At 33.4% G+C, this 12,328-nt stretch overlaps 1 protein-coding gene and 1 long non-coding RNA gene across 2 annotated transcripts; both read right to left on the bottom strand.

Annotated features, from left to right (window-relative positions):
* Positions 1-215: 215 nt before the first annotated feature.
* LOC135127314 (transmembrane protease serine 9-like) lies at positions 216-9,442 on the bottom strand. Its single transcript, XM_064053757.1, has 12 exons — positions 9,361-9,442; positions 9,178-9,269; positions 8,858-9,100; positions 8,693-8,803; positions 8,495-8,641; positions 8,217-8,435; positions 1,578-1,668; positions 1,432-1,529; positions 1,108-1,350; positions 867-977; positions 662-811; positions 216-606 (listed from the first exon to the last, which is right to left on the bottom strand). Exons 1-12 carry the CDS (start codon positions 9,386-9,388, stop codon positions 289-291), a joined length of 1,851 nt encoding a protein of 616 aa, XP_063909827.1. The 5' UTR covers positions 9,389-9,442; the 3' UTR covers positions 216-288.
* On the bottom strand, positions 6,519-7,536 carry LOC135126735 (uncharacterized). The gene is made up of 2 exons (XR_010280126.1): positions 6,764-7,536; positions 6,519-6,713 (listed from the first exon to the last, which is right to left on the bottom strand). It is a non-coding gene; the product is annotated as an uncharacterized LOC135126735 (long non-coding RNA).
* Positions 9,443-12,328: the final 2,886 nt, after the last annotated feature.

Raw genomic sequence — 12,328 nt, 5'->3', positions numbered from 1 at the left:
CTACCGAGATAAAAATAAGAAAATAATTTTCCATATTTGTTTTTAAAATTTTAGAAAAAAGACAAATTATTGGGCGAAATGTGTCGGTAAAAAATATTAAAAATCCTAATAAGGCGTAAAATTGATTGGTGAGACACTGCCTCATCTCCCTCATAGGACAAGCCGCCCCTGCTACTTACACTGAACTGTGTGGAAATATTTTATGACACAGATAATAAGTATAACATATTTACTCTAATTTTGATTACAGTTACTTCCACATCTATAGATACTAATTCAAAATTATAACTAATTTAAATTTTGTATAAAAATTCTAGTAGCTAGTGTTAACATTGACAAAGCCAACATAGATAAAGTCTGAATTTTTACAGCAGATGAGGGTGTAGTATTCGGTGGTAGGGTTGGTGGGTTTGGGTTGGTAGTGGTAGTAGTGGTGGTGGTAGTTGTAGTATTTATGGTAGGAAGCGTCATGATATTCTGTATCCAGTCGCCATATTTAGCTACTTCGGTATACATTCCAGGAAAGTTTTCTTGAGCACAACCAATACCAGAAGATACTATTCCTGCTAACTTTCTCTCGCAAACAAGTGGACCTCCAGAATCCCCCTTTTTTAATTTAAAGCCAATTAGATATTCCCAAATGAAGTGTAAAAAAGAATACCTGACACGCATCTTTCCCAACGATCCCCGCACAAATATTTTTATCACCTATGGGAATGCCTGTTGCAAGGAAATATGATTCGTTGCAAGTATTCCAATTGACTATAGGCACTTCTACGTACATAAGTTTATAGTTCATTGCACTTCCTCCCTAAAAACGAAAGGGTATGGTAATTGTGACAAAAAAATAAAACAAAAATACCCACAGGAGACGTTGTTCCCCATCCAGATACAACACAGTTTCCAAAAAGTGTTTCATCTGTTTTTAAATTAATTAGTCGCACGGTATCAGTCCAAGCTGCAAAACCACCGAGTATCTACAATTGGTTTTTATTATACAATCTCCTCGAACAGAACTGGTTCTTTATAAGTGTCTAATAATAATTTAAGACAATGACTGCCAGTACTTATACTAATAAGCCTAAATAAGGTATGTGCAATACCTACGCTTAACACAGCTATGTCGTTAATAAATGTCGTTTCATTAAACTCCTCGTGTACATAAGTATCGTATACATCTCGTCGTATTGTGCGATCATATAAATCTATATTTCCAACAGCAACAAAGATATCGGAGGGTGGTATTTGAACCCCTCCAGGACGGAGACAACAATGTGCAGCAGTCAAAACGTGAAAAGTGCTTATTATAGAACCACCACAAGAAGGAAGATTTTCCACGAAAAGTACGACCTACAACACATGCAATCTTATGTCGCCAAGGATATTATAGTCATACTTAGGTATTCCAATCCAACCATAACATAAACTTACCTGATAAGCAAACTGAGATCTGTCTGTCACTTCTGTTCCACCAATAATTCTTGGACCTTTCGTTGTACTAAGTCCCGCTCCATTACTAAACAATATACCTAGAAAAGCTGAAATGTAGAAAAAAAACACATACTTTGCATACTTACAACTCAAGATCAAAATTGGTCGTAACATTATGACCGTCAGTATGGTAGTAATCAATTCTGGATGAATCCGTCTGCATAAATATTTTTTATCTTATCTTTATTTTTATTATAGTCTCATTTATGTTTTAGTTCTTTTATGGAGAAAATATTTTTTTCTGTAAACTTCACTTAGTTCACAATCGTATTATGGCGACAGTTTTTCTCAGGTTTGCCTTATAACTTAAGGCGCGTTTTATAAAGTCATTGTTGAGCTGTTCTCAACTTAATCATGCTAGTAGCAGACCATGTGATCATATTCCAAAAATACTATTCTTAAGATTAAGCTTCACTCATAATTCAGTAAGCCATTAATTTTTAAGTTGTTTTCTATAATCTCAGTTTAAACTTTCACAAAACTACGTTTTATAGACATATTAAACATTAGTCTGTTATCATTTTCGCTTAACACCAGTAATCCCTGGTAATATATTTTTTATCTTCCAATAATAAAGTCATTAATTGATAGTACTAATTGATCCAAATTTTGAATTGACTTGTCTTAGTCAATACTAGCAAGTTCATTTATCAAGCGTGGTTTTAAAAAATGAGAAAAATGAAAATAGGTGGGAAAACAGTGAAGTAGTAAAAACAGCCTAAAAAACATAACGAGAAATCGGACTTATTAAAAAGTTGCAAAGGCCACTTTTTTCTATACCAGCAATGTTGGCTGCTCTCTGGAACCGTTATCCCAAAATCACAAAATGTCGCCTTTTTAGACAAAAATTAATACTATAATTACTGTGGAAAAAAACTGAACTTTGACTATTTACGTTTATACTTCGAAAGGATTCGACTATTAGCAAGTTCAGATAACAAGCATCATGCATTTGCGTTAAAAGAAAATTAAATTTTGACTTCTCAAACAAAGGAGAGGACTAATTAATTAAAAATACTCAGTCTTTTTTCCCAAAAAACTAGATGTCTAACGTAAACTCTTACAATTTTGAAGAACATTTATTGGGCAAAAATGTAAGATTACGCCATCATTTTGAGGAGGGGAAACATAAACGAAAAAATTTTTATTAATGATTTACCATGTTTCCGATCCGACGTTTCCAAAAATTTAGATTTCTATGGTAAAAACTCCACACGGATTCATAAATAACACATGCAGGACAATGTTATTCTATAAAATTCGGCAAAATTGTATACTGACGTCAACGATTTTTGGTAAGTCATAAACGGATACATTTTAATTAATAAATTTACCATGTTACGATAACCATAAACGTTTGCAGGATTTCACAACATTCAGTTTTGAAATTTTAAAGTGAAACTGCAAAAGGTTGTTATACAATTTTGATTTTTTTTCCAAATAATCTAGATGTCAAGGGTAAAAACGCAACGGGCATTCATAAAACACAGGTGTAGGAGTATCTTGTTTTATAAAATTTAAGTGGCATTTACGATTCCGCAGTTCTTTCTCACTAACAGGATAGCAAAAAAATGGAATTCGCTCTCGTCTGAGGTGGTTCTCTACACTACCACAATTGGCTTCAAAGTGGCGTCCGACCATATTTTTGCCTCATCTATGTATGAAAATGTTTAACGTTACCATCGGCTTGTTTTTGGTAATTCACATTATTGAAAAATTATAATAGTTTTGCAATATATATACAATGGGCACAATAGGGCTTATCCTCTACCTTATTATCCTTTAAAATAAATCAAAAATAAATAAATAAATAAATAAATAAATAAATAAATAAATAAATAAATAAATAAATAAATAAATAAATAAATAAATAAATAAATAAATAAATAAATAAATAAATAAATAAATAAATAAATAAATAAATAAATAATTGAAATTGGTGTCAGCCCACTGTTAGATGATAGAGTGATTACTGATTAGTAGAGAGCGGATTTCTGTCGGGCTAGACAAGGCCAAACTCGGTACGGCTCGTACGGGATGGGAATTCATTGCATTTACCGGCTGCACTTCGTTTATTTGAGATTAGAATAACGCTGCTTCGTTGCACTCTGCTGTTAATTCCAGTTCTCATTTACTTAGCCGTTTGATTAATAAATCGTTAATTGTATTTATGGAATAAAGTGACAATTAAATTCAGTGATTACCTATCACCCGCTACTGAGTCCCGGCGATGCAGCGCGTCCCCACCTATAATCGTGACGTAGCCCGACAGAAATCCGCTGTCTACAGTGATTAGTCATGATTAGACAAATTTTGGGTAATGTTTCACCATCTACACGCCATTTATTCTAACATACGAATACATATAAAATTTAAGAACAATCGGTCCGATGTTTCAAAAATTATCTGTCTAATAAAAATTGACACAGACGACAGACAGACAGACAGAAAGACAGATAGAAAGGCGGAAACGACTGACCTATTTTTTCGTACCCTAGAGGTCATGAAACATCCAGAAAACATGTAAGTTACCAGTAAAAAACAACACAATCAAATTCACTACTTTTGCAGAGTTGATTTTTAGTTCCTAGCGTAAGCTAAGGGAAGTATTGTATAATACGGTCCATCGAACGATTGGTCACTTTTTTCCATGCACTTTGTAAATAAATATTTACTGGAGTTATAAACTATATACTTATGTGTACAAATTAGTGCATAATTTTAGGTTTTTTTCAGGGTCACCCTAATTAATGAAAACTGAAACTTTTTATTTCTGTTCAGGGTCGTTTGTGACTTTCTTTTCGTCTATACACATATATGTAAATTTTTACATCTTGCTTCAACGCAATCATAACACTAAAATCTACTCTGATTAAATAAGTGTATGGTTTGTTCTTATTAACGTCGTTTTATTAAATAAATGGTAAATATATAATGAAACAAGATGTCATTAAGTTGGTGTTCTAATTAATAAATAAAATAACGGTGTGCATACTGCAATACTGATGGCAGATTTTTACTGTAAATAATTTTGAGTCGACTTCAATTAAAATAATTACAGCTACAATCGGTTACAAACAAAATTGTGCAGGTTTATACACAATAAATAAAAAGACTCCAGAAATCCTGAAACGCCAATAAACGATTTACACACTTTTTTTAATAACAAAAATTGTATGCAAAGAAACATTTTGTTATTCCGAAGCCCAGTTAAACATAATTTATAATTATTATAAATAACGGAATTTTTAAATTGTTTGTGAATTACAGACGGATTTCTACTATCGCCGCTCTGCTACCAAAAACGACAGTAGAAACTTTGTATAAGAAGAAAGCTTGCAATTTACTAAATGACAAACTTTATGTATTGGCAGCAATACATTTTGTCTAATACGGTCTTCTCATCGACAGATAGCGCTACGAACTATGTAATGCCATTGCAGAAAATTCTCAAACAAATTCATTTGAACAACTTCACATGTTCGTTTGACGAAGAAGGAAACCTGTCTTCGAGATTAGCCGAATAATCGGTACCTGGTTTTAAGCGTGATGAACTGACGATAATGAAAACCCAAAAAAATCTTACCTAAATAATATTAATTTTACTGAATATAAAATGATTTTTCACGTAGAGCATAGGTACTACTTGGTTAAGAACTGATTTACAGAAGCTCAATTAAATAAGTATTTGATTCCAATTAAATTTTTAATGCGGCATTAAAATACCACGTGACCGATTTTACGCCAATCAGACGTCGCTAAACGCCTCATTAAATGCGTGATTACCTTAATCTCATTTAAAATATTCCTTAAACTGCCCCGTAGCTTACAAAATCTTAGCTGCACTAATTAAGACAAGATTGGAACCATCAACAGAGAAACAACTGGGGGAGGATCAGGCTGATTTTAAAAGGGGAATACGATTGACCAAGTGTTTAGATACTGTGACAGAGATTATTAATCACATGTGATTATGAATACCTAAGGTTCCAGCGCAAGTGCAATTTATGAGTCTATAAAGAGGAGTGCTCTCGTGGCAACATCGAACAACTTAAAAATACCATCAAAATTCATCCAACTGATCAAGACGTCCTTAATAGATACCAGAAGCACAGTCAAAATAAGATGATTCCTTCAGAAAAATGTTGCCATTAAAACTGGACTTTGACAAATATAATCCCGATTGCAAGGAACATGAAACAAGAGATAACATGAAAGTTGAAGTAGGAAAGAAACTGGGTCTAGAAATACTTCAGAAGAAGAATTGAAAGGTCGGAACGCAACAAAGTATTATTAGATTCCAAATAGTCATGGAAAAGAGGAAATGGAATTTGAAAAAGAGCATTTAATGCGTTCAAAGAAGTCGCCAAGAAATACCAAATTAAGCCTTCATAAAATAATTCTACTACCTATGGCATTCTAAGACTGCAAAACATTGACAGTGAACAAAAACGCAGATGGAATCGAAGAATGATTAAGAGAACAATGTCTTGGGCTTGTCGACAGGATGGAACCGTCAAGAAGAAACTAGGGCCAACCAGAAGAAAGGGAAGAGAAGAAGACCGAGAAAACGATAAAGAAGGGCAGATATGACAAAATTTGATAGAAAACTTGACATGATTTTTTCACGTTTTCATGGATATACAGGGTGTCTCAGAAATAAGTACATTAATTTTAATCAGTTATAGAGCTCATTGAACTCAACAACTTTTTTTAGTAAAGTTTTGTCAAGAACTTTTTAATTATCAAGTTAAAAATTGTTAAAGTTATATCCCAATTAAGGTTACCCGCCCATGGATCCTCAGTCACCCATGGACACTAATAATTATTATAATTAATAATTTATGGACAAAAAGAGTTACTAGGATACGTATTTTCCTAATCTTGTTAATGTGACAAACATTTAGAGAGAAATTGAAAATCCTGCTCCCTAATGGCGTACGGAATTTCATCGGCCCAAATGTGGGTGTTGAACATCTTCCCTCGTGTAACCGACCTCATCAGTTGATGGTATAAGAGATACAAAATTTGCTTGTTCGTTTATTTTTCTATTAACCCACTCACAAAAGTTTTGCCTACGTGGTAAGTCTGATAGTTTCAATAACTGAACTTTCTGGTCCTGAAAGGGGTACATTTGTTCTCTGAGTATCCTCCAAATACTACTCTCCGATACATCACACTAGACAGTGATACGTGCTAGTGCCTGGTCGAGCTTTGACACTCTTCAAAACAGCCTCTTCAATATTAGCAATTCTATTACTACGTAACTTACCCCGATCCTAAGGTGCAGGTTTAAAAGATCCGTACTCTCGAAAATGCTGCAACGTTCTTAAAACTGCGCACATTTGGCAGACGACGATTTGGGAGGTTTTCTGAAAAAATTCGTTGGGCGCGAGTGCCGTTTCCCCGAGCTTCACCGTACGTTAAAACGATATCGGTGCATTCCACATTTGAAAACAAAGCCATTTCAACACATTTCGTTTATAAATTAGAAATCTGTGCCAAACAAATTTTAAAGAGACAACGTTTAGTAAAAACATTGACATAAAAATGATTGTCAGTGTCAAAACGATCGCTAGGGTACCTTCTTCATTGTTGTAGTGTTGTTATTATTTAAGTTATTATTTAAGGTGAACATAGACGGCTCGTGAATATATGGGTGGGAAAATTCGAAATTCGACTTGAGTTTTCGAAAAAATGCTAGATAAAAAAGTTGTTCCGTTTCACGAGTTCTGTTACCGGTTAAAATTAATGTACTTATTTCTGAGACACCCTGTATACAGCAAATTTAATTATTGTTAAATTTTTATTTCCAGTAATTGCTCACCTTTTTACGTAATAACCCACAATCTGTTACTTGCGATTTCACGGAAATGAGGATCAAACAAATCTATAAATTGACTAATAATGTTGCATTATATCTGTTTTTTCCGCAGATATTTAACATCGCTTTTGAATTTCAAATCGAATCATGTACTTACGCATGTTGTTATTATTAATGTTACATGTTTTTTTATCACTGCTTTAACACGTACCTTTGTGATGTGCATTATATATATATATTTAGTTAGCAAAATGCTTGAAAATTTTGTTGAAATTTAAAGAAAAAACAGTTTATTTCTTGTTGGTGATCCGAATATTCTGATAATGATTGTATTTAATATGCAGTGATAACACTGGTCATCATTACAGCTCAAAAATTACAAAGAGCGTAATTAGAAATACAGACTGACTTGTTTCATCATTTTCGGCGAATACCATTAGTTTTGCAATTACTAAATTTATTCCGTAAGTAGTTTCTACATTTTTAGCGATTATCGTAAAAAAAAACAATTTGCAGAATCAAATTTTATAATTTTTTTATGAATAGATTGTGCTATAGAAGTTGGGAAAATTTTGTCTAAATAATCAATTAGATCAGTTTTTTTTTTACTTAACATTCTAGTCTTACACAATTTTCGTAAAGTCCAAAAATTCAAACATGGAATTTATTTTTGCCAAGCAGGTTCATTTCATTTACACAGGTTTTAGGAACATCTTGAAATATTTTTGGTTCGGTAATTTTATATTTAATCGCAGTATCAGTGAGACAAGGCAATGTGCGTAGTTACAAATGAATAAATAAAAAACACACTTCTCTTGACAAAATGAAACACAGACTTCTAAACTTTTCTTTTAACCAGTGAAAAACATGTATTCAACATAAAAAAATTTCTAAAAATTTATAACAAGCCATTGCATATATTGATAAGCAACGTACAAATTATAAAGAACCCTAGGCTATTTTTGACAGCAGATGACTTAACTTTAGAACTTTCAATCCATTCTGTATATTTCGCCACCTCAGTATACACTCCAGGATAATTTTGTTGAGCACATCCAATACCATAAGATACAATTCCTGTAAGCTTACCAGAACATACTAATGGACCACCAGAATCACCCTGGAATGTTAAATAGATTCAAATTACTTTGCAAAATTAGAAATAAAAATAAAATATACGTAACACGAATCCTTTCCAACAGTTCCAGCGCAAATTACATTTTTTCCAATAGGAGCACTTGCAAGAGTATAAGCATCATTGCAAATATTCCAATCAATAACTGGTACCTCCGCATACAGTAACTTTAAGCTCATCACTTGAACATACTACGTTATTTTAAAAAAAATGTCTGCAAATTGTTAACATATATATCTTACAACTGATGTGGTACCCCAACCGGACACCCTACATAAAGTACCACTGGTGACATTACCGCTTGCTAAACTTATTGAACTGACGTTTTCCGTATTTTCGAAAACCCCTGAAATCTATATTCAAAAATAGATGTTAAGTCGATGAAGGTCGTAAAAGAACTATATTACTCTTAGTAAAGCAATGTCATTGATAATTTCATCCGGACTATATTCCTCGTGAGTGATTATTGCAGTTACTTCTTTTACATTAGTTCTATCATTAAACAAAGAATTGCCAACAGCTATAGATAATTCGGAAGGCTTTACTTGCAAGTTGCTTTGTGGCAAGCAGCAGTGAGCTGCCGTGACTACATGTTTTTCATCTATTATCGTTCCTCCGCAAATTGGTACGTCTTTATAAAGAAGAAGAGCCTGAAATGTAAACAAAAATAATTGGATCAGTGAATATTTCGATGTTTCGTTTCCTTTACTCTTAAATGTTAATTTACCTGGTAAGCAAATTCTGATCTGTTTTTGACTTCAGTGCCTCCTATTATTCTAGGATCCAGGTCTAGGCAGTTAGTGCCATTCGAGAAACAATCTACATCACAAAATATGTATTTTCAGTTGTATACTATTCACAACCATGATAATAACGTATGCAAGAAAAAAATAGTATTTATTCTACTTACAGACAAAAAGTATTATTAACAAAATCATGACAATCTATACACAACTGATTTACCTACCACACCTTTATACCACCGCGCTTGTGATAATTTCTCTATCTTATCTTCAATTTATGTGTTACGATGTTACGATTAAATCCATTACTGATATTGATACAATTGATTAGACAATGTTTGTGTTAAAATTATTATTTCTGTCCAGTGGAACTATTTTAATTGCTATGTGTTAATTAAAGGATTTAGCATTACATTCCATACTATTTTTACTCCCCGAATGTAAACTAAAGAAGTATTATAAGGTAACGCACTTAATGAATCGTTAATTTATCTTTGCTCGACGTTTCACTACGTTTAAAACATTGAAATAGGTTTTCGTCTGTCTTTCGGTGATTTTATGAGATAATGAATCTTCATCGTAGTGACCGATTTTTGGTAGACGTTTTAAATTTTATATATCTTTTGAGTAATATACGGATGCTTGCATGGTTTACTTTTAAATCCTTTTTTGTTTGCCCCCTGATTTTACTGTTGATTTAGAGGTAAATTACTTACTGCATGCAGATAATTTAAAATTGATTCCTGAATTGCCTCATTGGAAAACTGCCTCAGTTTACAAAATAACCTCGTGGGTGTTATCTTTCTTCAAATGGTCTACACAACATTTTAATTATTCTGTTGATAATGAGATCTGAAGTTGTTAGTTTTCGTATCGGTCACACTACTACAGTTGCAAAATGGACCTCCAAATTCCAACAGGATCTCTGATTAGATTGCTGTAAAGCTTAATATTGTCAGTAAACATGGCTAGAAAGGACGGATGAACTTGAGAATATCCGATGAAAGATGTAAGAAGAAGAGAGGAGCAAGAATTGAACCTTGGGGGACTCCGCTTTGGACAGGACAGATTTAAGCAAAGTCTGATCCCACTGTAAGTTTGAATGGGCGGTCGTGAAGAAATGCCCGAACTGAATTTAAAAGTTAGCCCCTTAAGCCTACAAAGTGGAATTTAAAGAGAAGACGCACTTTGGAAACCCGATCAATCTCCTTAGAGAAGTCTAAATATACCATGTCCAATGGCTATTCCGAGTTTATAGCTACTGTCCAATTGTTGACAGACACTAGCTTGTATGGTAGAAATTGTTTGCAGATAATTTGTAGAGGAAAATGTGTCCACTTTTTTGTATGTAGTTTGTGTTACAATAGCTGTCAACCAGTTGCAGCAAAGTGCAGCTTCTTCAAATGAAGATTTGGCAAAATATTGGACCGACAATTTTATCAATGTAAGCGTTGATAATTTGACAAGTAATGTTATCTGGACCTGGAGCGCTTTGTCTTTTAGCTATTTCTTTTAAAGTTTCTTTATTGTTGCTTCTGTCATAGTCACTGTCAACAGGGAGTTTTGTTCGAAGAATGGTCCGTAAGTTTCCAGGCTGCAGTTGGAGTGAAATTCTTCTAGAAAAAGCTCAGCTGTTTCTTTGTTAGATAGACAAAGGTTGCCATCGTGTTTCCATAACAACGGAATTTCAATTTTAGTTGAGCGGGATGATTTCGTATATTTGTAAAATGACTTAGGAGCTTCTGATTTTACTAAATTATCTTCGAAAATTTTTCTTGTTTTTTACAACCCTGAAGCTTCATGGTTAGAAAATCGTCTATGCTTTAGATATTTGTTTTCTTTTGTATGCTTCCCAAATACGTTTTTTGTCTTTGATTAACTCAAGTAAATGATAATTTATCCAAGGTTTCTAAAGGGGAATTTTAATTCCTCTATTAGTATAAATATGTTTTTTGACGGAGCTGGATAGTGTCGTTTCCAATAAGTTCCACCTTTGACCAGTGTTGAGTGAATCGAAGACCAGAGTTCCATTTAATAAAAGCAAGGTCATTTCACACTTTGTCGTATTTTATGTGGTCAATTCTTTTCATAATTATTCTATGTTTATCAGTAATTCCGAATCGTTTGTAAAAAATAAGTCTGTTTGAGAAGAGGCATGATTTTGACGAATTCTCACTGATTATGTGTTTTGTTGTTTTAAATTTGCCTGCAGAATAGAACCCAAAATGTTATTATTGGCCAAGAAAGGTAAATTATGTTAAAGTCGGCAGCAATGATGACATTTTTGTTAAAGAGGGAGATATTTTTAATACTGTTGAATAAAGAAAAATCAATTTCCGGAATGAGTTTAAATAATTGGTCTAAGATTATTTCGACAGAAGTTCCCTCGCTCCAGTGGTATAAATAACACCCCCTCAATTGCTGCGCCGCGAGGGTGCAAATTCCAAGAGGGCACGGTCTACACAAATGTGGACAATATGAAATATACTTAAAGCAGATAATCAGCGGAAAACAATGTATTCTTAATTCCTAGTACTTGTTTACTTTTAACTGTTTATGTTTATACTTCGAAAGAATTCGACCATTACCACGTCGGGGTTGAAGTACATAACGGTGGCATTAAATGTATGCATATGTGTTAAAAGAAACTGAAATTTGATTGATTTTGTCTCTTCAACACAGAAGAATATACCAACTCATTAAGTAAGTATACTCGGTTTTTTTGTCCAAAACGTATAGATAATACGTTTGTGCGTTACGTGTCGGAAAGCAGACGCGAGGAGCCCTGAGCCTTTGCACCTCTGAAGCAATTCGCTCTTATACTCGTAAAAAAGCTTGATGTACAATATCGATTTGTCTTGCGAAAATTAGGATGCCTGGGAGAAAATTTGAAAACAGATTCATAAAGAACAAATGCACAAGGACATATGTTATCTTATAAAATTTAAACCCTACTTATTATGAAAAATTTTGAGGGGATGTCATCACGTTGTTGGTGGGGATGATTAGAAAAAGTTTGCTTAGCATTTAACCATCTACATGCTATTTCTAATATACATGCAAAGTTTGAGGACAATTGGCCCCCTAGTTTCGGAGATTAGGTACTTGTCTAATTAAAATGGATACAGACACCAG

Source organism: Zophobas morio, unplaced genomic scaffold, assembly GCF_036711695.1.
Source record: "Zophobas morio isolate AGI-343-1 ecotype UQ-CSIRO unplaced genomic scaffold, CSIRO_AGI_Zmor_V1 ptg000011l, whole genome shotgun sequence".
Lineage (NCBI taxonomy): Eukaryota > Metazoa > Arthropoda > Insecta > Coleoptera > Tenebrionidae > Zophobas > Zophobas morio.
Note: the sequence above shows the minus strand (reverse complement) of the source record. Positions and strands in the feature narration are given on the sequence as shown.